This window comes from Nannizzia gypsea, genomic scaffold (genome assembly GCF_000150975.2).
Source record: "Nannizzia gypsea CBS 118893 supercont1.2 genomic scaffold, whole genome shotgun sequence".
In the NCBI taxonomy this organism is placed as follows: Eukaryota; Fungi; Ascomycota; class Eurotiomycetes; order Onygenales; family Arthrodermataceae; genus Nannizzia; species Nannizzia gypsea.
This window is the reverse complement of record NW_003345200.1, coordinates 562,720-585,140: the sequence shown is the minus strand read 5'-3', so window position 1 is coordinate 585,140 and position 22,421 is coordinate 562,720. Positions and strand designations below refer to the sequence as shown.

The following is a 22,421-nucleotide window of genomic DNA, read 5'->3' as shown; positions in this document are numbered from 1 at the left end:
CGTTTATCACAACTGCCAATATATACTTCTCTGAGGCCATGCTTCATCGTTGCCCGAGGTTATATAGATATCCTGATGAGGTGGATCCATACCCATGTGATGCTCACTGGAAACACCTGTGCAACCCAACAACACTTCTTCAGCCCCCTAGTGACCCTGAGGTAGAGGTTGAATCCGACCATAGTTCTCAGAAGGACCAATCCCTAGAAGGAGAAGAGCGCAGTATACAAGAGTGCAGTCAGGGTAGAAGTCAGTCAGATATGGCCTCTACCCAAAGTACAGAGTCTCGATTGCCATGGAGAAGGCGTCGTGGCCTATGTTGGAGCTTCTGGGAGAAATCTTAGGTATGATATATATGATGGAGTGAATTCAGTCACCAATATTATACAACAGATAAGAGAAACTTAAACCTCTACAGAGCCGTCTATAATTTGCTCTGTATGGGTTCAGCGACCACACCACCACTCATGCTAAATAGTTGGGCATCTTCTTCTTCGGATTTCCGGAGAAGCATATCGCTCCCTGACCGCGTGCTCCACCATGTCACGCAAAAATTGGCTCGTTCCACATCCATATCTCCGTTGCTTAACGTATCCCAGAACTTCTCTTGACATTTTCTCCTTATCTCTTGATCGGGAATCCGGTTTATTAAGTCGACAGTTAGATCTAACCAATCCTCAAGTAGTTCAACTCGGAGATACGGAAGACCGTCTATTATAGTCATTGCAAGTACACCTTGCTCTGAAAGATCTTCGGGAGCTGGGTCTGGGGTTGAATCAGTTGCTGGAGGTAGTAGGGGTGTTGTAGGCGCATCAACGGCTCTATCGTATAGGAGTTGGAGAAGAACTGAGGGTAAATATGGTTGGCTGTTGGCAAGAGGTGATGGAGGCGCGGTTATCTTAAGGATGGTTTTGAACGCAAGGCGGAATTGTCTTGCTGATAAGTTTTTCGGGAAAACCTACGCAAGGTAAGCATTATTGCATTGATAACAGTTGGGATTGAAATTTCTCCACTTACGGTAAAAAGGGTATCAATATAAGAGGGAAGATGTTTTGCGGCCATATTAGCACTTTGCGGAGCCGCAAGGACAGCAAGCATTACACTGTGAGCAGATTCGAAAATTTCTAGGAGATGGTTATTCCCACCAGCAGCTAGATAAGGCTGTGCTGCTAATAGAAGAAGTCGCTCATTCAGCACGGGTGATACTATCAAACTGAAATGTTCCGCGGTGTTGAGAAAGAAAAGGTCCAAGCATCTATCGAGTGGATGAGGGGGTATTTTCGATGAGTCTGATGGCCGAATCTCTTCCAAAAAATCTTCTGACAGATCAGGATATTGGGCAAGGATATCAATGGCTGTTAGATTGACGAAGACATATTGTGATGAGCTGCTATATCCAGCCCTTGCAGTAATAAATGCAAGATGTCGAAGGGATTTAAGCGTCTTAGAGGCAATAAATGGGCTGCCTATTGAAGTAGTGTTAGTTTCGTTGTAGCTCACAGGGTAATCGGTCTAAATCGATCCTTACTTCTATCAGAGGCAAGAATGGCATCATTGAGCACTCTTCCGAGGATAGCCCGTAGAACAATGATAAAAGAAAAGAGGGGTATATTTAATAACTTCCAAAGGGTAGGAACAGTAGTCTGCAGTGAGGCCTCATCGAGAAATTCTGATTCCTCGGATTGGTCGATTTCGGAGAGCTTGTTTTGGCGCCACTGAACCATCAACGTTCTAGATAGTTCAAAGAGAGTGTCTAGTACTTGTATGACCTGGCCACGGTTGCTGGTGTTCTCAATAGCATGCGCTATGAGCCTAGAAAGTGGGCCGAATGAAGCCACAAGGGGTCTTGCTAATATATCCTTCGCTTGATGGTACGAAGGCGAGTCCTCTTTCCAGCAAAACTTGCCCTGGCCCGGAATTTCCTCAATGCCCCTATCAAGCGAGCCCAGAAAGTAGCCAGATTCAAGTCCCTCTGATGATAGAAATGCAGTATCGGCTAAAACAGGAAGCAAGATGTCGTAATCAATCCTGCTACGTTCCCAATCTGATAAGAGCTCGAAAGTGAAATTAAGCACGAGCACGATCGTATGCGCAGCAATCGTCGGACTGGAGCGAAGCTCATTCAGAGCTAGTTTTATCCCAGTAACTAGGGCCGCTTCAAGCTTTTTCTTCAATGTATATGGTAAACTCCGTCGATTTTGGCCTTCAAATCCGAGCAACAGTCCACCAAGCAGCAGGAGATGTCTCCATCGCGGCGATTTCTCGTCAGCGCCATTCACCACTGCCTTCATCCAAGCTTCTCGTTCAAGTCCGCGACGTTGCAGGTTAGGGGAGTGCGGGTCATAAGCGGATTCGTAATTAACTATCGTGATTGCCGCCGTATTGAAGACGCTCAGCATCCGTCGGCAGGAGTGCAAATCAAGGGGAGCCAGCTCCCATAGCGATTCCGAGCAAAGTAGCTGGCTTGATAGAAGAGTGACATTCAGTGGATTAGTGAGTAGGGTTAAGTGGCCCAGCGCTGAGGGCAGAAGACTGGGAAAGGACCATTAGCATCAGTTCTATAGTTATGAGTATGGAGTAATGTCCGTACTTGAGCGCATCTTGGGAAGATGTTGCAGTCTGAAGTGATCGCAAAAGCGTCGCAAGGGACCTTTCAGTCCCCATGGTGCCGGTTAACTGTCTTCTTGTCGCATCGAACAGAAATTCAGGCCTTTGTTTGCTCTATGATGGGTGTGGTTGGAGTTGATCGGTAGAGCTGAACAGCTTCCCCAGGCCGATTTCTTGCCGAGGCTCGAAAATTACATCACGTGATACTTTTCGCGCGCGTCCAAAAGTCAAAAAACATCACAGCATTTGATAGCATCAACAACAATCTTCAAAGCCGGTAAAGGAACGACAGAGCCGACGCCCTGCTCCGCCATAATGCGGCACCGACGAAAGCATGACATCGCACACGATACCATCAGAATATGTCTCTCCAGAGTTTCCATCCCTATACTTTCCCTTTAGCCCCTTGAATCAAACTCCGAAGCACATCTACCATATGGAAGATGCGTGGCGTTTTACCCTATATTGGACGCTGGCGTTCTATGGCGCAACCCATATGGCTGTCGCGCTGTACGCGGTTATCTGTCAAAGACACAGCTGGAAGCTCGTATGGGCAATTCCACTCGTATACGCGATCGTTGCTGGCCTGGAAGGGGTGTTAGCCGGAAGCGTTGTCGGGTTAATGTAAGTCCTGGCTTCCATTGGCCAAGTCGAAAACGAAGCCAGAGGGCTCTTGATACTAATTCCTTTTTTTCATTCAGTCTTGGTTTGGTTTACGAAGCAGGCAGCTTTAAAATGTCAACATGGATTCCCTTTGCCTGGGGCTGCATCAACGTTCTCGTCCTTATATTGTCATCATTTTCCTTCCATGGCGGACTTTGATTATATCATTGAACTTGGGAATTATTTTTACATGACCGTATACTTGGGTTAAGCACCGGGGGTATTCACGGCTACAACCCTATCGAATGTATAACCCTATTGCGACGATTCTTATTAGTGATCGAGAGAATCGCCCGCCGGCCATGACACCTCACTATATATACCCGCCCTAGCAGGCTACTGTGGGCGCATTATTAAGCGGACAGAAGCTTAAGTACAGTGCTGTACACCACACCGGGAATTGACCAGAGCCCTCCCTAGAGGGCCTGCTGCAATATCAAATTGGAATCCGAATCCTAGAGATATTTCTGGTCGCTCACAAATATCAGTCTCTAAGTGGTACCATACCGCCTGGAAAGGACAAGTTTGAGATACAAAGAACGAAGCATTCTTACACACTGGGGTGGTAATCTCATTCCCGAGTCTATCTACGGGTTTCTCAGCCATCCCCCACTTCCTGTGGATTTTACATTATTTCTTGATCCCCACTCCGAATACTATGAGGGCCAAGTGAATAAGCCTTGGCCCAAAATTCTGGAGAGAATCATTATACAGCGGAGCTGGATTAGGGATACACACTATCGACGTTTTCATTGGTTTTTGGCATACGAGAACAAAATCCTCTTTGTATAGTTATAGATAGACCTTACAAATGCAGTGTCGTTTTAAATAGAACAGTTATAATATGCCTGTTTTACGCTGGTTGAGGGATACACCTCTTGTAAGTACTTACACTCATTATTTATAGTCTTAGCAGTCTCAACATGATAAGGTGGTCATCAAAGCTGAAGAACGTATAGACATCAGCTCCAATGAACCCTTATTCATTACACCCATGGATTTAGCGTCAATATTAGCATATAATTTAAGGTTAAAGGACCTGAACTTCAACTTAATATATTGTTTGCCATTGGCTTAATTTTAATTAACTAATTTTCATCGGTTTTATTGGTTGGATTTCGCTAATCACATGATATGAATTTATTTGGTGACTAAGCAATATTTTCTGGTCGCTCCATTTGCTCTTATCGATCAACAGCAAGCTCTCTCTGCAGGCCTCACAACGTTATCAACGCATAGGCTAGCCCAGGATCTACTTCGGAAGTTGAAAAATGACGACAGGTATGTGATAATGAGGGACTTAGAGAAGGTCATTTACTGACTTGCACTTTAGCCCATAGACCGACCTTTGACCCAGTACGTCAACGTATCAAAAGCCTCATATGACATTTCAAAATACTTACGGTTACGATAGGCTCGAGGCAAAGAAGCCCAGAGAGGCCCGGCATACCACCAGCGACTTCTCCCTGCTCATACACATCTCAAAGTCAGGTACGGAACTGTGAACAGCCTACCTTAGGAGCTCCAGCTAATTAAGTTTCATAGACAACCAGGGCAAGGAGGAGCAGCAGATGCTCAGCCAGAGACACGGGACCTACGCGCCGAGCTGTTGAAAGCCGAAGCTGCGCATTTTGCCAAGCTCAAGGGAGGACCTGTGCCATCTAACACTGATGCGGAGCCGTCCGTTCCCAAACGACAATTGGAGTCCGCTCCAGGGCAGGAGGAGGATGCGGACGAAGATCCCGAAGCCAAGCGGCGAAGGATACTGGAAGAGACGCGAGATATAGATGCAGATTCAGACGGCGGGGATTCGGACAGCAGTGAAGAAGATAGGTACGAGGGGAATTGAACCGTTTAGCGGCTATTGCATACCGTCTGCTAACATATCTGCCTCAGTGATGACGAGGAAGATGAAACCGCGGAGCTAATGCGAGAACTGGAGAAAATAAAACGAGAAAGAGCAGAGCAGCGAGAGAGAGAGGTAAGCTGAAATTCTACGGAAGCTTGGAGCACTATCGACTAACAGCATTGTAGGAACAAGAACAGGCGGCAAAAGAACAAGAGGAACGAGAAATCGAAATTGCTCGGGGAAATCCGCTGCTCAACCCGCAAGATTTCAATATCAAACGGCGATGGGATGATGATGTCATCTTCAAGAATCAAGCTCGAGGCACAGAAAACAAGGGTGACAAGGAGTTTGTTAATGTAAGGTTATTATATTATCTTGTTGTGTATCTTGTTTATACCTTATATTATATGGATCTAGGTTAACTAACCTTATGTTTACTGTCAGGATTTACTACGATCTGATTTCCACAAGCGATTCATGGTTTGTTTCCTTCCCTGCTCTCCTTTCTAACCAGGTGCAATGTTAACTTTTCTACTCTTCCATCAGTCTAAGTATGTCCGGTAAGCCAGGAGTGGCTTTAGAGGCGCCATGGAGTTTTGCCACTATCAACTTGTACGCTATTACGGAGTATGTTAGTAGTTTTGGAGAGGCGACGTCAATTTTAATCATAAGGATACCTGGTGGATAATTACTATACACCGCTGTAGTTTGTAAATATTCAACTATTAAACGACCTGTAGTCACCGTTGTCACCACTAGCCTCGTGATAACCGCCATATCCGCGATATCTATAGGCACTCTAGTCACCCGAGAGAGCCCTTATAGAGTGACAATACGAAGGTGTATTAGATAAATAATTTTGAGCCCATGGTTCATGTAGTCCGCCGTATACCAGTCCCCGTCAACATCATCGCATGGGAAATATCGCCTTTCTCTATTATAGAGTACATGGAGTCTGCGAAATTTCAGACTCACTGTGGAATGAATCATATATGTCTGCGGCTCCAGTTAGGGCGGTCAAACGTTGCAGTACCCATTGCATCTCTAACAGATCCCAGCTAGGCAATGGCTGACTTTCAGGGCCCAATGTTGTCAGCTCTATAACCTCACCTGATTTGATGAGGTGTCCATTTTTGGACCACAAGGGATAAAAAGGCCTGATACCCCAAGGTATCCTTGTGTAGTCTGGCTAAAGTGGAATATGAACATCCCAACATCCATCCCTGCCGTTGAAAATTTTTATATCTTCCAACTCGACATTATTGGGGAAGTTTGGGATATCCATGATATCGGCTGTATAAGTGCGGGTGGTTTCACGTTGCTGAAGTTAGTAAAACGTAAGTTTCAATAGTTTACAGTCTGCATAGGCCTCTATAGGTTGGGGGCCAAATAACCCAGCGGAGTAGCGTATTTAAACAGATTCAGTGCCGCTTTCCAGTAGGCCCTTCTATTTCTAAACAAGTTGAGCTCATAGCTCTTCATTTCTGATATATTGAGACATTCTCTCTGCATAGCTGGAGATCACACAAAACTAAGTAAGGGAGAGGTATAAGGAAGAGTGTAAGGGAGAATTTAGGCTATGGGCTTAAGGAAAGAAAAGAAGGTTGCCGAAGCAAAAAGGGGAAGTGAATCTTCTATGTCATATCCTGTCTTCTTCACTGCGTACATAAGTGAAAAAACGCTTAAGTAATATAAGTAAAATAGAGTAAGAGTGGCTTAGTAAGTAAAGGCCTTGTTATTAGCCAATAATACCCTTCCTTCCTTAGCTATAAAGTTTATTTAGTATATACCACATCCCTACGTGCTTACATAATGTATTAGAAAACAATACAAGTGGCAAACATCCAAACATTCTTGTCCCTGGACACTGCACACGCCTGCCGGAGAAAAGACTTGGATATCCCGACTTCGACAAGCATCAACACGAGCAGATCCGATGTGGCTGTGCTCAGCCACAGAATAAGCATATCACTGTGGCAAAAGCTTCCCCTGCACAGCCACCGGACGGCCCCCTTCGACCTGTCCCAGAGCTTCCAAGCCGAGTGGCGAGCTCACTCGCGCCGGGGCCTGTCCCTTTCTCCTGAACTTCCCGTGTGTACATATTGTGTATTTCCCTCAGGCCACGGTTGTCCCCGCCCGATGGGACGCTGTCGTGCATTTCTTCGCCCGCTCTCTCTCGCGATGTGATGATGCGGCCATACGGAGTACATAGGGCGTTGGGCGAGGAAGCTCGAACTGTCACATCTCGGCAGATTGAAAGACGATACTAAACTCATGGCGTGCGATGCGGGGTTCGATCGGAAGACGATGTTGCCTCACAATTGGCCTGTGGTAAGCCCTCTATCTGCAGGAGCTTAACTAGTGCTGTGTACGGAGTGTATGCGAGGAGGAAAAGCAACATCACCACGATATACGTATTGTTTGCATGGGGCCATGCCACCTTTGCGCATAGACTGATCTCGTCCCCCTGTATCAGACTGTATCCTTTGGCCTGGTTCGATCAATCACATCCTCCCCGCGCCCCCGCCGTCCGTCCAGCCCATCCACTTCCACGGAGAGCTTGCGCCCTCGCGTTCTGCGCTGGCGTCAGACTGATACATACCCACCACCCCCTTTACCAATGCATCTCCGAAGTTGGCAGGCGTGACGATCACGGTGCAATGGATTGGGTTTTTGGCTTACTTCCAGCCGGCGTGGAGGGGTAACTCCATATCGTCATCACTGGCCCCCTCTGTTATTTTCGTCGTAAAGGGGGGCGGTTGTATAGATATAAAAGGCTCCTCTTCATCCGCAATATCCCCCAAAGATTCTCTATCTCTCCCATACACAATCAAAGACTTCTTCTGCTTTGTCCTAGACAGTTCTACTATACAGATCCCCTTTAGCACATCTATACATCCTTCACAATGTCTTACAGCAACCGTGACAACGACAACTACGTATGTTGTGGCCCTGCTGAGCACCTTGCCCTTTTTTGGTCCTGCTGAGCTAACGCTATTAATAGTCCGGTAGCGGAAACAATGACAGCTACGGCTCCGGCAACACCGGCAGCTATGGATCGTCAGGCCGCTCCGGCAACGACAACGACAGCTACGGCTCCAAGTCCAGGGACAACGACACCTATGGCTCCTCGGGACGTGATAACGACTCCTACGGATCCAAGTCCAGGGACAACGATACCTACGGTTCATCTGGCCGTGACAATGACTCCTATGGATCTAAGTCCAAGGACAATGATAGCTACGGCTCCAAGTCCAGAGACAACGATACCTACGGTTCGTCAGGCCGTGACAATGACAGCTACGGCTCCAAATCCAGAGACAACGATACCTATGGCTCGTCAGGCCGATCTGGCAATGATGATAGCTATGGATCGAACAAGTCCTCCAGCAACACCTACGGTTCCTCCGGCCGTGACAACGACTCCTATGGATCTAAGTCCAAGGACAACGATTCCTATGGCTCCTCTGGCCGTGACAACGATACCTATGGATCGAACAAGACCTCCAGCAACACTTATGGTTCCAGCAACGACAATGACTCCTATGGATCCAAGTCAAGAGACAACGACTCCTATGGCTCCAAGTCCAAGGATAACGACTCTTACGGCTCCTCCGGCCGTGACAACGACAGCTACGGCTCCAAGTCCAGAGACAACGACTCATATGGTTCATCTGGCCGCTCTGGCAACACCTATGGTTCTAGCAATGACAATGATTCTTATGGATCCAAGTCTCGCACTTCTGGCAACACCTACGGAAGCAATGACAACGACACCTACTCCTCCTCCAAGAAGAGCGACACCTACGGCTCCAGCAACGATAACGACTCTTACGGATCCAAGACCCGCCATGACAACAGCGGATCCGGCTACAACGACAATGACAGCGAGAACAGTTAGTTACCCTCCCCCTCCACCGCTCCTGCTGGCCGAGTAGTTACTAATCATAACGTTGCAGAGTCCGCTGCCTCCAAGGTCCTCGGTAAGGTTGGTGAGATGATCGGCGACAAGCTCTCTGGCAGCCACGGAGGTTCCAGCTCCAACTACTAAGCTTTTACTACAAAACCCACCATCTCTCTCCTTTCTGAAATGATCTGAATGAATGCTATAATTATTGTTGAACCACAGCAGTTCTCATTGCCTAGTGTTGTAGCTAGCTATGTATCTTGTTATATGATATCAAATTGAACATCTATAGTTCTGTGTTAACTAGTGTAGATGCCATCTTCCTCCGTCTTGGCACTTTGGACCTCGTTAGTTACGGAGTTCACTTCACTCCTTCTGGAAAAATGCCCGTAAGCGCCGCAAACTATCCAGCCCAGTTTGCTCTGTCACCGGCGTCTCGACCCCATTGATCCATACAAACCCGTATCTTAACAAGATTCCAACTCTTCTAGAAATGTCTATGAGCTTCTTATCCTCTTCCGAGATACTACCGATCTCATCATAGAAAGCGGCCCAGAATGCGTCCTCTAGAGAGTTACTAGCACTGTAGTAATGCCAGCCATCCCTATCTGAAAATCCTAGAAGCGTCTCTAACCCCCATAAAGACATCCCGAAAGGCTGAATGCTAGCTTCTGCCCAATCTATAACTCCAGTTAAATCCCCTGTCTCTTCATCTACTAGGAGGTTCATATCATTTAGATCACCATGGCACAGTGCGCAGCGAAAGTCGCTACCAAAGAGTAGATTCAACCCTGCTCGGGCAGATACGATTGCTGGAGTAAGGTAAGGCGGCATTAACTTAGAGAGTTGCTCGAGCATTTTGTCATAATTACTCTGTAACAGAGTCTCTGGCCGCGGTTGCGCGTTGATCCATGATGTAGCGAAAAACCTAGTGCTTTATATGAGCTAAATGGCCGTAATCTCAAGGGCAAAACATACTGTACCTTGCCAGCCCTACTACCGTCTTCATCTGCTTCTCGATGCCAAAGTTGACAGTAATGTAAGCAACACCGGGTAGTCTTTCAATAACATAGACGAATAGAGAATCATTTGCTATCCCCCCGTATGGCTGGGTCTTTGCTGCCAATCTACCATGTACACTCTTCGCAAGAGACGTTATCTTGGGATCAAGCTGCGACCTGGGAGAGCGAAATTGTACAACCATGGGCTCCAGGCCCACAAGCAGTGTATAGCTAAACTGTCCCTGGATCGGTACACGATTGACTGGCTCGCCAAAAAGACTAATCGCAAAGGCATCGCACTGTTGAGGTGTGGCAGGGACATGGCCCTCAAAAAATAGAGCGACCTCTGCGCTGAGATCATATCGACGTGGGAGCATCGTGTGGGAGTAAGAGATACCTAGATGAATCTAACTACATCTTCCAGAGGCTGTAAGCCCATTTAACAATTATCTCTCATTCTTTTGCGCCAAAGTCCTGCCATTGATGAGTAATCGAACTGGCATTCGCCTACCGGGAGATGAACGATGCATCAACCCTTTATTTGATTCTAAAAGACAAAGAGCTCATCTGATTTTCCGCACGATTCTGTTGACCGTTGATAACTACCAGGTAGGAGCTGGAGGGTTTTATACTCGTGATAAGGATAAGATTAGATTTAAACCTTAATTTTATTTTGGCTGATACCCTAAGTGATTCGGCTTTCAACACTCGACAGTTGATTCTCGAAAGACATCAACAGTGAAGAGCTAGAGAAGAGAGCCTTGCTGTAAGAGCGTGCAATGGCTACGCAGCAGCCGAACTCCCGTGCCCTCCATGGTATGCAGCAATCCCTTGGTTTTTGCTGGAATTCTTAGTCTAATGGAGTCCTGCAGCACGAATCAATGCGGATATAACACAGCTTCTCCAGAGGTTCGAGAACATCATGGCCGCTGCAACAGTACGATAAATCCATGCTCATCGATCCAGCAGCTGGTAGAGGCAGAGTGCTAAATGGAACTTACCTAGGTGGACAATCCCAGTCGCACATCTTCGGCCATTGAGTCGTATCAACTAGATGTTGAATCAACAGCTCTTGTGAGTAGCCTTCTGGTCAATGCGGCCATGCTTGTTGTTCTGGCATGAGCTTTGTAGGACTAATTTATGTCCTTCTACTGTTAGATCCGCGCTGCCGAAGATATCTTGTCACTTACCCGTACATTGAAAGAGACATGGCTGTTTGGGAAGCTGGAGACTCTTGGAGAAGATGAGAGAGATGTTCAGCGGCGGGAACAGCTGGAGAAGGACGTTGAAGCTGTCAGAGACATGATCCAGCAGAGAACACAAGCAGAGTCGGAGAAGCAATGAGATACGCCAGTGCTTTCATAATGTCCTGTTTTTTTTTTTCTGGCTGGATGGCAGAGTCTGGTTTAACGTGCAAGGAGTTGACTTGGAATGCAGCATATACACTATTTAGAAGATATCCCAATTTCATTTCGTCATTATCACTTACTGTACCCTCCGAATGCGCCTAGTAGTTCTTGTACGCAAGTGATAGAATCCCTAGTGCAGCCGTTAGCAACACCCCACCACTTTAACTACGCGCTCGCGAAGAAACATCCAAACCACTTTGCCTATCAGCATAGATACCTATACCATTCTCATTAAATCTACTACTGATACCATTGAAACGCTACTCGCATCTTCGAAATGACCACTAGCACCGAGAATTCAAATATGCCCGCAAAACTCCCACCCCTCACTCTCGTTGTCGCGACCACACCCTTAACATCTACTACAAACCCCAGCATCCGCAAGCTCGGGATTGGCAAAGGAGGAACACTGCCATGGCCCAGGATAAAGACAGACATGAGCTTCTTTGCTCGCATAACGACGCGTCCTCCAGCTACACCTACAGCCTCAGGCTCTGGACCAGCTTCAGCTTCACCAGCCATCAACGCGGTGATCATGGGCCGAAAGACATATGACTCGATACCAACGAGATTTCGACCGCTACCCAAGAGACTTAACGTCATTATAACACGAGATGAATCCGGGTCTGTCAAGGAGCGTGCAGTTGCGGACTGGCACGCGTCGAAGAAACGAGAGCTGGAGAAGGCGGCGGGCCAGGATGCTAATAACGCCGCAACTACTCCTACGTCTACGGACGAGCCGGAGATGATCGTCTCAAGCAGTCTGGAGGACGCTTTATCTACCTTACAGAGAGGCTTTGTGTCATGTTCATCGTCTGATGTCCAGGCGGGAAAGAGACAGCTGGGAAATATATATATCATGGGAGGCAGTGAGATATACGCGTCTAGTTTACGGCTGACTGCTGACGTGCTTGGGGAGAAGAACCCGCTTCGAATCGTGAGGACTGATGTTCGACGCCGGGCAGAAGGGAATACGCAGGGTGATGTTGAGAATCTAGTCGATGGGTTTGAATGTGATACCTGCTTTCCGATTGATGAGACGGATGTCAAGGAAGGATGGAACCAAGTCTCATCCCAGCAGCTTGGAGAATGGGTTGGTGAAGATGTATCTTCGGATTGGATCTGGGAAGGTGATGTTGCCATGAAAGTATTGGGATATGAGAGGCTATGAAGACTACTGAAAGCCGGGTGAGTTCATGGTATGGGTACTTATACCTTTGATATATTTGGAATAATTGAAAGTGAAAAAACATTCTCTGATAGTCTCATCTATATGTATATGCAGCAATAGTAGAAATAATAAGGATACATGGAAACATGAGGTAGGAAAAAATATCGGCTAAATGATCAAATGGCAAAGTTAAATAAACACAACGTCAACATTGGAAGGAGAAAAACGCCTTAGAAATGCGCAGTTCTAAGTCAAAATGAACAGTCTCGAAGTAACGAAGAACTGTTAGAGAATGAAGTATTAGAGGATATAAAGTGTCCCCTGGTCCCGGTACAATACCGGGTAAATGAGCAAAGGATGTAATAAAAATAACAATCCAAAGCAAAAAAGGCGGATAAAGGAATAGCGCACGCAAAGTCAATCAATCGACAGCAGCCACACCTCCAGAATGGTGCTCATACAGTGAGCGGTCTCTATTTTTATTTTAAGGAGTAGGCTTCGGGCTTAGTGGATCGCGGCCGAAGCCTTTTCAGTCTCCTTCATGAATTTGACGAAAGATTTTTTATGTACCAGGCCTGCATACTGTCCATCTCGAAGGACGCACATGTATCGAAGCCCTAACTTAACGAAACATTGGTAAACCAGGTTGATAGGCGAATGGATATCTAGTGAAACAGGTGACTGCAATAGATGGACGGGTTAGCACGAAGTATATAGCTAAAAAGAGCGTAAAGTGATAACGTACTGGGTCAATAAATGGCGTGAAATCAGTGACGTCCATGTCATTTTCTCCATCGCCTAGATACGACGACTGCATAGACATCAAACACATCGTATCCTCCTCCGAGTCCAATTTATCAAGCGCATATTCCAGCTCGGGAGCTGGGATTAAGCCAACAAGGATATTCTTGTTTAATATTGGCAGGCCACCATCGAGCTCGCCGGCCATCAGGAGCTTGTCCAGTTTTTCGCGCAGTTCAGTCGCACGGACCAGTGGGGAGTTTGAGATATCGATGACTCTGTTCCTTCGGACACGAGGAACGATGTCTCCGAGCTCGATGTTGGCTATGGGATGTAGTTTGTTGTCGAGGAATGGGTAGGAGTTCATGTCTGTAAGCAGGTCGTAAATGCTGAGAGGCTCGACTGCGTTGGAAACCCATTTGGCGCATAGAATGGCAAGGGAGAAAGGAAGAACATGATCCAAACTGCCTGTGAGTTCGAACAGGATGACGACAAGCGTCAGGCTTAGCCTAGTGACGCCACACATGGTTGAGCCGGCAGCAATGAGGGCGTAAACACCAGGGTTAACGCATGACTCCGCAAGCTTGGTACTTGGGCATTGTCCGAAGAGGAAGAAATTCGGATAATGAACGACGAAGTACTGGGCGACATGACCGACAATTCTACCCATGAGACCACCGACAACCATAGAGGGAACGTAGATACCAGCTGGGACCTTGATACCAAAGGTTATAGTGGTGAGGAAAGATTTGATGATGAACGCAACTACTAGGTACTTGATGACGTCGGGGATGTCTTCTCTTTTCGGGCACAGGCCATTTCCAGTCTCCGTTTTCCCACCGTAATCACAGGGACTTGCGAGCTCGAAGAGCAGCTCAGAAACGGCAAGCTTGGTATAACGGTTCCAGAAGCTGATGAGACCGGTGATCAGGGCAACCAGGACAACTTCGAGCATTGGCCACTTCTTGATGACGGGGATACGACGGAATGTCTGAGCCCACATCTTTGAGGCTTTGATAAAGAGAGCACCAAAGGCGCCGCCGAGGACTCCGAGAAGCATGAAAATGGCGAGCTCGAACATTTCCCAGTCGGATACATAGCGGACCTGGAAGAGAACGATTTTGCCCGTCTGGTAGGGGTTAAGGAACTTCAACGAAAGGGCAGCGGCCTAGTCATAAAAGTTAGAATGTAGTTTCTAAACCATAAGGGCAGGAGTGGAGCCTTACAATACAGCAAAAGAATGTCCTAAAGAGGGTCTTTGGCGGGAAATAGTAGCTAGAAGAAATATGTTAGGCTTATACAGCCAATAAATATGTAGTAGGTGCAGGGGAACCATACCTGACTTCCTCCAGACTGAAGAGAACACCTCCGATGGGAGCTCCAAAGGCAACAGCAACGCCGCTGGCAGCACTGGCACTTAGCACCTCTCTCCTTTTACCATCATTGTAGTGGTATTTGGAGAAGAGTCGGCAACAGATGTTACCGATACATGTGGCTATGTGGACGTAGGGGCCTTCCTTTCCAACGCTCAAACCGGACGCAACACTCAGGACCAAGGCCAAAGTCTTGACGACGAGCGTCTGGACTCCAAGGTATCCGTGCAGGATGAAGCCAGAGAGGATGACCTTGACCTCTGCAACACCACTTCCAGCGGCAGAGTAGTATACCATAGGCGGCGGGACTGCATCTTGGACGGCTCTGACATCGAGGTTGGTCTTGGTAGGTTGGGGCGTCTCATCGGGATAGGAACTACCCACGGCACCGAAATCTTCATCCAGGGTTGTGAGAGAGATGGAGGACGGGACGACGGTCTTGGTGAGCAGCGTAAGGGTGCAGGAGCCGGCCGCTAGCAAGACGGCCCAGAAGACAAATGCTCCAAAGTCGATCCACATGCTGTCGATGGACGACGATTCGAGTATTTCGGACCACGAACGCCATGCTAGACAGGCCTCCTTTTCCGACGGACAGCAGTGCTTCTTGCTCATGAACCAGTTGTTGCTGCAGAACCCTTCCTTCAGGTCATATATGACGATCTCGGTAACGTCGACAAAGTATGCGACGCAAGCAGTAAGAAGGCCGATTATTGCAACCAGAACCCATCCCTGAGCGCCATCAACCCAGGCCAGCAGCTTTCCACGGATATCACGTCGGCTCCGTAGCTCTCTCAGCCGTATACCGTCGGCAATGGTGTCGTGCACCCAGTCCGTAGACGTAAACTGGTCGTACCAGACCCTGTCATCAGAGTAAGGAGAGGCATTCGGAGGTTTCGTTGGCTCGTCGTTTGCCTCTGCAGGTACAAACTCTGCCGCTCTGGTCGAAGGAGCAAACCTGACAGCCTGCGAGTTTGCACGGCTATGGCTTTTGGACATACGCAGACTGCCTGCGGTGCTGTTGTGTCTGAAGAAGGCATCCGGGCGAGGAGAGGCAGGATTTGTGCTGTAACCTCGCTGGTGGTGGTGCTGGCTGCCTGCGTCAAGCAAGCTCGTCCTTTCGTCCATATCTGCTCCTCCTGCTGCTGCTCCAGGCCTTCGTTGGATGCTGAATCGGATCTCGGGGAGACGAGGGGTGCTATCGCTCCGAGAGGCCGTCGGCGAGGGGGGAGATGTTACAGGCATCGTCCTCGCTCGCGAGCCAGGATTATTATCACCGTCACCACCAGCGCGCCGGCCTTCGTCTGTCATCGAGCGTGATGACACGGCTCGAGCCATAGTAAACTCAGATATATCGGGACGCTCTCCCCAGGAGGTTGGTTGCACGAATAACTAGCACAAAAGAAAAAGAAAAAGAAAAACCGTATACACGTGCGTACGACTGGAGGATTTAGGGTCCTATAAAACGGGATCAGTATGGGGAGGAATCCGGTATATCAAGGCGCAGAGAAATGAGATGCTCATAAGACCACAGGCGGCTCAGTCAGATGAGTTGAGCGTCTCCATCAGGCGATCAACAAACAGAAACAACTCGAAAATAGGGCCTGAAACCCCCTTTTCCCCGACAGTATTTGGGGATATGACATGACCGACGGTCTGCAGCCACCCAATGATGCTCGAAATACGGGGGTAGTCTATGCAAAGCTTTCGCTATGAGGTGTGTGTTATGCTTGGTAGCGGTACTTACAAGACCTCGCGGCACCACAGCAATAATCATCCAGCGAGTGACGACAGAGAGCGCAAAAAAGGGATCAGCCGGGGTTGCATGGGCGGCAACAGCATCATCTGACCGGCATCGAACCCCTTTGGCCCAGCAGCGGCAAGACAGTTTAAACGAGATGGAGCAAATTAAGGCGAACGACGAAGCAAGAGAAGACGGAGACGTTATGCGAAGATCCCCGGTCACGTGGGGCGTTTCTTTTTCTTTACACACAAACTACAGAAGACAGACAACTATCCAGAAGACAGACAGAAGATAGACAACTATCCAAAGACATATACACAGAAGACATGGCCTAGACATGCGGAGTATACACAGTGAGAAGACGGATATGGACAGGGCGCAGGCTGGACCGCGGGACGTGGCGGGCGCGAGCCGGGCGGGAAAGGCAGGCAAGGTCCCTAACTAGTGCAGCAGCTAATTAACTAGCGAAAGGCTGCATATTAGACCCGCGGGCGTTGAGAAGGCAACTGGCTGGCTGGGTTTTATCGAGGCAGCTCCATGGACGAGGATATGATATATATCTTGCGCGGTTTCCGCTGTGTTTGAGGCAGCAGGGGACCCCGTCTTTGAAGCTGACCAGGACGGTAACTCATCACAGATATAGAGCACGGAGTATCACGTCTATAAGAGGCACAAGCAGCCACAGGATGGATAAGTCAAGTTCTCTGTTCCCATGGACCAGGATGCTGCTTTGATCTCGTGCAACCAGGACAGAAAAAGCCTGAGCTGTCCTCGGTGATGTCTTTGGATCTACGGCAGAAGCGTGTCGAGTCGATCAGACGCAAGGGATGGATGTCATGCAGCATGCCAGATGGGAATCCGGGGAAAGGAAGCAAACCCGCATAGTCCTAGCATATAACTTCGACATACTAATACGGAGTTACTACTAATACATGGCCGTCGAAATACCCCGCGATGGAACCAGGAGCCGTGTCGATCACCATGCGGGTGGCCCTGCTGATATGCTCGGATCTGATGTCTTGTTGGCAGGGCCAGCCTAACAAGCATTTTTTCTTTCTTGGATTCTCCGGAGGTGATGGGTGATGCTCCCTTTCGATAGCTTGTTTACCATGCTGTCCGTCATATGGCTTGATGGGCACGGGCTGGTCTAGAGCTCTAGACGCCAACGACGGGTAGCACCTGTGTTAATCTACCTTATCTAGTTCCAGCCGGCTCCTCGGCAACGGCCAACGGGCCCTACCCACCGGTTTTGACGATGCATGAGGGTAAATGAATATTCAATTTTAACCGTTGGAAGTTTGCAGACTTTTTTTCCATATTGCTCGATACGACGTTGCGTTGAGCAGCTGCACTCGAACAAAGACATCTGGTCACACTCTTGCTCTTCGCTGGCCGAGGCATGGAAGTGTACTCCGGGCTAACGGTCGACTGGGCCAGAAGGGACGGCACTCTGCTTCGGTTGGAGGTCAAGGGGACACAACCCAACTGTGATATGTGTCAAGTCTACCACTCTCCTGGGGGGAAAGGTTGTGTCGGGTTACACGGCAGTGTAGCCTGGCCCTTGGTCGTTTCGATATACTACCTCATGGTATGGAAACAGAATCGGCTCTTCATCTTCCCATGAGATGGTGTATATATTGTCCATTTCCCTGAGGTTTCCCCTCGAGGATGTACTTGGATCTTTGCCTCTATTGCCTCAAGAATGCATATTTCAAATCTATAGCATATTGTCTTTACCTTTGAACATATCTCCTACTTATTCTTCTTCTCTACCCTCTACCTATCCGCCAACGATGCTCTATAGCTCTAGTATCAAGGTAGGCCTGCTCTCGTCTTGTACCTTTTCGCCACAACTCTATAGTAAAGCCCATCCAAACCGTCCCTGGCGGACTTTATTTAACCCGCCAACCTAGTCTGGCCAAAGCCTCGTTTGTTCCTTTTTCAGCCTGTCTTATGTTCGTGTACATGTTGTCCATGTTCAAACTTGGTTCAACATCCACGGGTTGCAGTCGAGTGATGCGAGCCCAGTCAGCCCCTTTTCCCTTTTTCCATCCCGAACTCACTCACCAAGCATATAAGTGATAATACCACTTACTCTCTCTCTCTCTCTCTCTCTCTCTGTCATGTTCGGATTGCTTTGTCCTGTCTTGATCAATTAAGGATACACCCAGTATACCAGAGCATCTAAGTCTATAACTGCTGATAGCCGACATCGACGGCCCTTCTGCGCCTCGTCCTGATACTGGGCCTCGTCATGACTACAGAAATGTCCCTCGCTCAGGGCTACGTCCAGGCAAAGTCGTATATTCCATACGACCAAATCCTCCTCTTTGGAGACTCGATCACCCAGTTCTCAGCATACCAGGGCCGTGGCTTTGCTTTTTCGCCGCAGATGCAAGATGGTCAGTCTGGTTGTCTTCGCACCGAACTATACCGTACATGTCCAGCTCTGACGTTGAACAGACTATGTGCGAAAGCTGGATGTCCTTAACCGTGGCTTCAGGTATGAAAGGACAATATAAGTATAGTGTCTTACTCCGTTCGTTCAGCTTATGTGCCTTGGGTGTAGCGGATATACGTCCTCTCAGGGGCTGAATGTGCTGCCACAGTTCTTCCCACCGTCTCACGTAGCCAAAGTCCGTATGATGGTACGTATCTCACTTTGTTGTTTTCTATTGCTATGCTATTGCTTGAGCTGGGCTAATGTCAAGATAGACCGTGTTCTTTGGTGCCAATGATGCTGTCCTGCCACCAGGAGACCAGTACGTGCCTGTGGACAAATACGCAGAAAACCTCAGGGCGATTATCCAGCACCCCGTAGTCAGATACGGAGGCACCAAGATGGTCCTTCTCACTCCGCCGCCAGTCAACGAGTATCAGCTCACAGCCTTTGACCTGTCCAAGGGAGTCACCCCCTTGTCTCGCACAGCCAACAACACCAAGCTGTACGCCGATGCCTGTCGCGAAGTCGGCAAATCTCTTCACGTAGCTATTGCAGATATATGGTCTGCCTTTATGAAAGAGGCCGGCTGGGTCGAAGGCCAGCCGATAGCCGGATCAAGGGGCATTCCTGAGAACCCCAGGCTGGCCTCCTTGCTCATAGATGGTCAGTCCAAGTCAAGTATGCTGGTATATCCTATGCTAACATGAACCCCCTATATACGCCCGGACCGCCGCCGTCACAGCAATAGGCAATCAGCTTAGAATACTTGGTCAGTCATGAATTTTTCAAATAAAGAAGCTCCTGAGAAGCAGCCTGTCCATTTCCCGCCGTACCAGTTTGCCGAAGACGCATAGCTGTGTCCGTCTGCTCCTATACATGCATACATGCGGAGTATATACATATGCAACATATCTCTTTCTTTGGCGTTTAGGAGTCTGCGGACCGTCCGCAAGCAGGGCCCCTGCCCTGAAACATTTAATGAAATGCTGAGCCTGTTTGTTTCGGTTTCAAGTAGATGTAAATATGCCTGCCTGCAGCGGTTTGGTCGTCTGTCTGTACCTCCCTCCCCCCCCTGGCCAGTGAACCTGCCGAAAAACCACGTAAATCCCCATTGAAAGGTCCGGATGGGACGTGTAACAGTGAATGCCTTCATCATAATATCAGACAACCTGTTTAATGCCATAGCTATACGCCGGGGCCATTCACATGAACATCCAGCGAGTTAGTTGGCAGTTCTTAACTAGGATAAAAGTTGGCTTTAACCATCAAGACTCAAGATTCACCAACTTCATCTCCATCTTCTGCTTCCACTAGACATCGCAACCAACACTGCTCTCCTACAGACGAAAAGATCCCCGTTGAATCAACAGCCTACGACGAAGCCCGGCCTTGCACTGCCTATTTATTAGTCACTCGCCTGTTACACTGAGCTCTGGTCGCTAAACCGATTAACTAACTAGCGAGTTATCTAAACTACTCGGCCAAAAGGGTGCCCTGAGGCCGCATCCAACGACCGACAACCACCCGCTTCCAAACGCCCTCGAACTGCCAGATCAGCTTCTTCCGTCCGATCTTTGCGCCCGTCTGCGATTATCACGACCGCCTTGTCTCTGTCCAGCCGCCCTCTAGCTGTCATAGATCGTCGAGTTCGCGGTTTACCTGTCACCATCGCCACAGCATAGCTCTCGCCGAGGGGTTTTTACTCGACCAACGTCAGCCTGTCTGACCGAACAATCAGCGCAAGAAAACATCGCATTAAGACTCTAAGGGCTGGTATACGCCTTCAACTGCGACCTTTATCTACTTTGGTGCCATATTCTGCGGCTCTGACCACCTCCGGCGGCCGTTGACTTCTCCGCTTCGTACAAAAACGAAAAAAGGCCCTCCAGACGGCAGGCAGAAGGCTTGAGGCTACACAACTTGGAGAAGACGCATATTGGCCCCGGTGGGCTGTCCCGCCATCAGGCTGCGGCCCCCAAGTGAATATATTGAACGAAGGAAGCCTCGGCTGTCACATTACCGGCGTCTGGAGGCCCTGAAAGTATACACATATCCCACTTGTTTGGTGAAATAGCGAGAGGGGGAACGTCTAAAGGCTTCGTTGTCTTTAGTACGATATACTGAGGTCTATGGTCTGCTGCCGGTGCTGGAATCGTGCAGCGTAGTTGCTATACCCGCGGCTCCCTAAGAAGAGAGAACTCCGTGTCATTCCGCCTCCTGATATTGCGCGTCGTACGCGCATCCCGGATGGTTGCTGTAGGGTGGGCAGCCCCTATTCATTCCTTGACCTTTGACGCCACACTGCTCGTGTAAGAACTTCGGGCCCGGACGTGACGGCGGCGAGAGAAGGAGGTGGTGTCTTTGGCAGGAAATGGACGCACAATATCCCTTTGCTACAAGAGAAGATATCTGGCGTGTACACGAGGAAGTGAAGGATCTGTGTGCCACGCAGGCCGAGCACGCGGAACGGCTGGCCAAGCTCGAGCGTAGGAAGGAAGATGATGCTAAGATGAAAAGTCTCTGGAGCCCGTTTTCACCTATTCCTTCAAGTGCTGGCCACGGGAATCATGGTGAGTTCCTACTACTGCTATACAAATGTATGATTTAGTCGCTTTTGAGCATTGCTGACGTGGGCTGTATATAGATGCCGTGTTTAATGCCACTGCCGAACCTTTCAAAGGGTTTGATCAGGCTCACCATGGGCTAGGAACCCATATCCAGATTGACCATGAAGATGAGCCGAGGCGTGGCGCTTCCAGGGCGAATAGCGTGCGTTTCGATGAGAGTGCAATCCATGCATATAACAACCATGGAAACCGTACTGCAGCCGAGCTCGCACCGGCACGTACCGGGAGTGGAATGGGAGCCCACCCACTCACGGAACGGTCCTACTCCCATCGGTCGGACGGGAGACTAAGCTCGTCTGGCCATTCACATCACTCGGCGCGCACGTATAGTCTAGAGACCTCTAGGGTTGACAGCTCCTCCACAACAACGACTCCTGCCAGCCAGCATCCACCTCTCGGACCTCCTCCAGGTCTCTTCATCCTCGGTCCTGTTCCTTGCATTATTAGATGCTGGCTCACAACCAGCTTTTCTAACGATTCCCTACTCTATGCTGCGATTTGCACTGGTGCTTACTCGTCTGCAGTGGCATTTCCGCTGATTCAAAAACTTGGCCTCGAGGGTGATATCACGGTGGAAGATGGTGCGCGCACCATCAAACTACCTGTATATTTCCCGGAGGCTAGTGTCTGCCAGTCCTCGTCGCGCAGCTCTAGCCCTGAGCCTCATCTTCCAGCTTTAACTGTTCGATTCTTCGTCCGTGATATAGACCAGGAAGACCAAAAAGCTATTTCCATTTTCATAGGGAGTGATGTTCTTCGGACTCACAACGCTGATATTCTCTTTTCCCAAGATAAGATGTATGTTGTTGACGATGCTAGAAATAGAATTTCTATTCCACTGATTCGTCCCGAGAACCATGAGTCGTTCCGGAACCTGATCACTATGCCG

The 22,421-nt window shown here is 48.7% G+C and overlaps 10 protein-coding genes across 10 annotated transcripts in view; 7 read left to right on the top strand and 3 right to left on the bottom strand.

The window, feature by feature from the left end:
* Nucleotides 1-424: 424 nt before the first annotated feature.
* On the bottom strand, nt 425-2,664 carry MGYG_02216 (peroxin 8; the record flags this gene model as incomplete). Its single annotated transcript, XM_003174637.1, has 4 exons — nt 425-958; nt 1,018-1,466; nt 1,529-2,532; nt 2,591-2,664. 4 exons carry the CDS (start codon nt 2,662-2,664, stop codon nt 425-427), a joined length of 2,061 nt encoding a protein of 686 aa, XP_003174685.1.
* A 277-nt stretch (nt 2,665-2,941) lies between these two features.
* MGYG_02215 (integral membrane protein) lies at nt 2,942-3,429 on the top strand (the record flags this gene model as incomplete). The annotated part of the gene is made up of 2 exons (XM_003174636.1): nt 2,942-3,231; nt 3,309-3,429. 2 exons carry the CDS (start codon nt 2,942-2,944, stop codon nt 3,427-3,429), a joined length of 411 nt encoding a protein of 136 aa, XP_003174684.1.
* A 1,112-nt stretch (nt 3,430-4,541) lies between these two features.
* Nucleotides 4,542-5,629, top strand: MGYG_02214 (pre-mRNA-splicing factor cwc15; the record flags this gene model as incomplete). The annotated part of the gene is made up of 7 exons (XM_003174635.1): nt 4,542-4,551; nt 4,604-4,626; nt 4,685-4,761; nt 4,816-5,103; nt 5,167-5,251; nt 5,305-5,475; nt 5,564-5,629. 7 exons carry the CDS (start codon nt 4,542-4,544, stop codon nt 5,627-5,629), a joined length of 720 nt encoding a protein of 239 aa, XP_003174683.1.
* A 2,396-nt stretch (nt 5,630-8,025) lies between these two features.
* Nucleotides 8,026-9,170, top strand: MGYG_02213 (stress protein DDR48; the record flags this gene model as incomplete). The annotated part of the gene is made up of 3 exons (XM_003174634.1): nt 8,026-8,058; nt 8,124-9,015; nt 9,079-9,170. 3 exons carry the CDS (start codon nt 8,026-8,028, stop codon nt 9,168-9,170), a joined length of 1,017 nt encoding a protein of 338 aa, XP_003174682.1.
* Nucleotides 9,171-9,392: 222 nt separating this feature from the next.
* MGYG_02212 (hypothetical protein) lies at nt 9,393-10,404 on the bottom strand (the record flags this gene model as incomplete). Its single annotated transcript, XM_003174633.1, has 2 exons — nt 9,393-9,954; nt 10,010-10,404. The coding sequence occupies 2 exons, from the start codon at nt 10,402-10,404 to the stop codon at nt 9,393-9,395; spliced, it is 957 nt and encodes a 318-aa protein (XP_003174681.1).
* Nucleotides 10,405-10,806: 402 nt separating this feature from the next.
* On the top strand, nt 10,807-11,371 carry MGYG_02211 (hypothetical protein; the record flags this gene model as incomplete). The annotated part of the gene is made up of 4 exons (XM_003174632.1): nt 10,807-10,843; nt 10,900-10,964; nt 11,033-11,101; nt 11,186-11,371. The coding sequence occupies 4 exons, from the start codon at nt 10,807-10,809 to the stop codon at nt 11,369-11,371; spliced, it is 357 nt and encodes a 118-aa protein (XP_003174680.1).
* Nucleotides 11,372-11,713: 342 nt separating this feature from the next.
* MGYG_02210 (dihydrofolate reductase) lies at nt 11,714-12,607 on the top strand (the record flags this gene model as incomplete). The annotated part of the gene is made up of 1 exon (XM_003174631.1): nt 11,714-12,607. One exon carries the CDS (start codon nt 11,714-11,716, stop codon nt 12,605-12,607), a length of 894 nt encoding a protein of 297 aa, XP_003174679.1.
* A 504-nt stretch (nt 12,608-13,111) lies between these two features.
* On the bottom strand, nt 13,112-16,056 carry MGYG_02209 (hypothetical protein; the record flags this gene model as incomplete). Its single annotated transcript, XM_003174630.1, has 4 exons — nt 13,112-13,288; nt 13,353-14,516; nt 14,575-14,623; nt 14,687-16,056. 4 exons carry the CDS (start codon nt 16,054-16,056, stop codon nt 13,112-13,114), a joined length of 2,760 nt encoding a protein of 919 aa, XP_003174678.1.
* A 2,660-nt stretch (nt 16,057-18,716) lies between these two features.
* Nucleotides 18,717-19,759, top strand: MGYG_02208 (GDSL Lipase/Acylhydrolase; the record flags this gene model as incomplete). Its single annotated transcript, XM_003174629.1, has 5 exons — nt 18,717-18,864; nt 18,926-18,965; nt 19,032-19,110; nt 19,178-19,583; nt 19,680-19,759. 5 exons carry the CDS (start codon nt 18,717-18,719, stop codon nt 19,757-19,759), a joined length of 753 nt encoding a protein of 250 aa, XP_003174677.1.
* A 1,517-nt stretch (nt 19,760-21,276) lies between these two features.
* The window catches only part of MGYG_02207 (hypothetical protein), a gene marked incomplete at both ends in the record, with an annotated part of 1,962 nt that continues 817 nt past the window's right edge, over nt 21,277-22,421 (top strand). Inside the window, 2 exons of the mRNA XM_003174628.1 lie at nt 21,277-21,475; nt 21,550-22,330. Coding sequence (XP_003174676.1) covers nt 21,277-21,475; nt 21,550-22,330 — 980 coding nt within the window. The remainder of the gene's footprint in view (nt 21,476-21,549; nt 22,331-22,421) is intronic.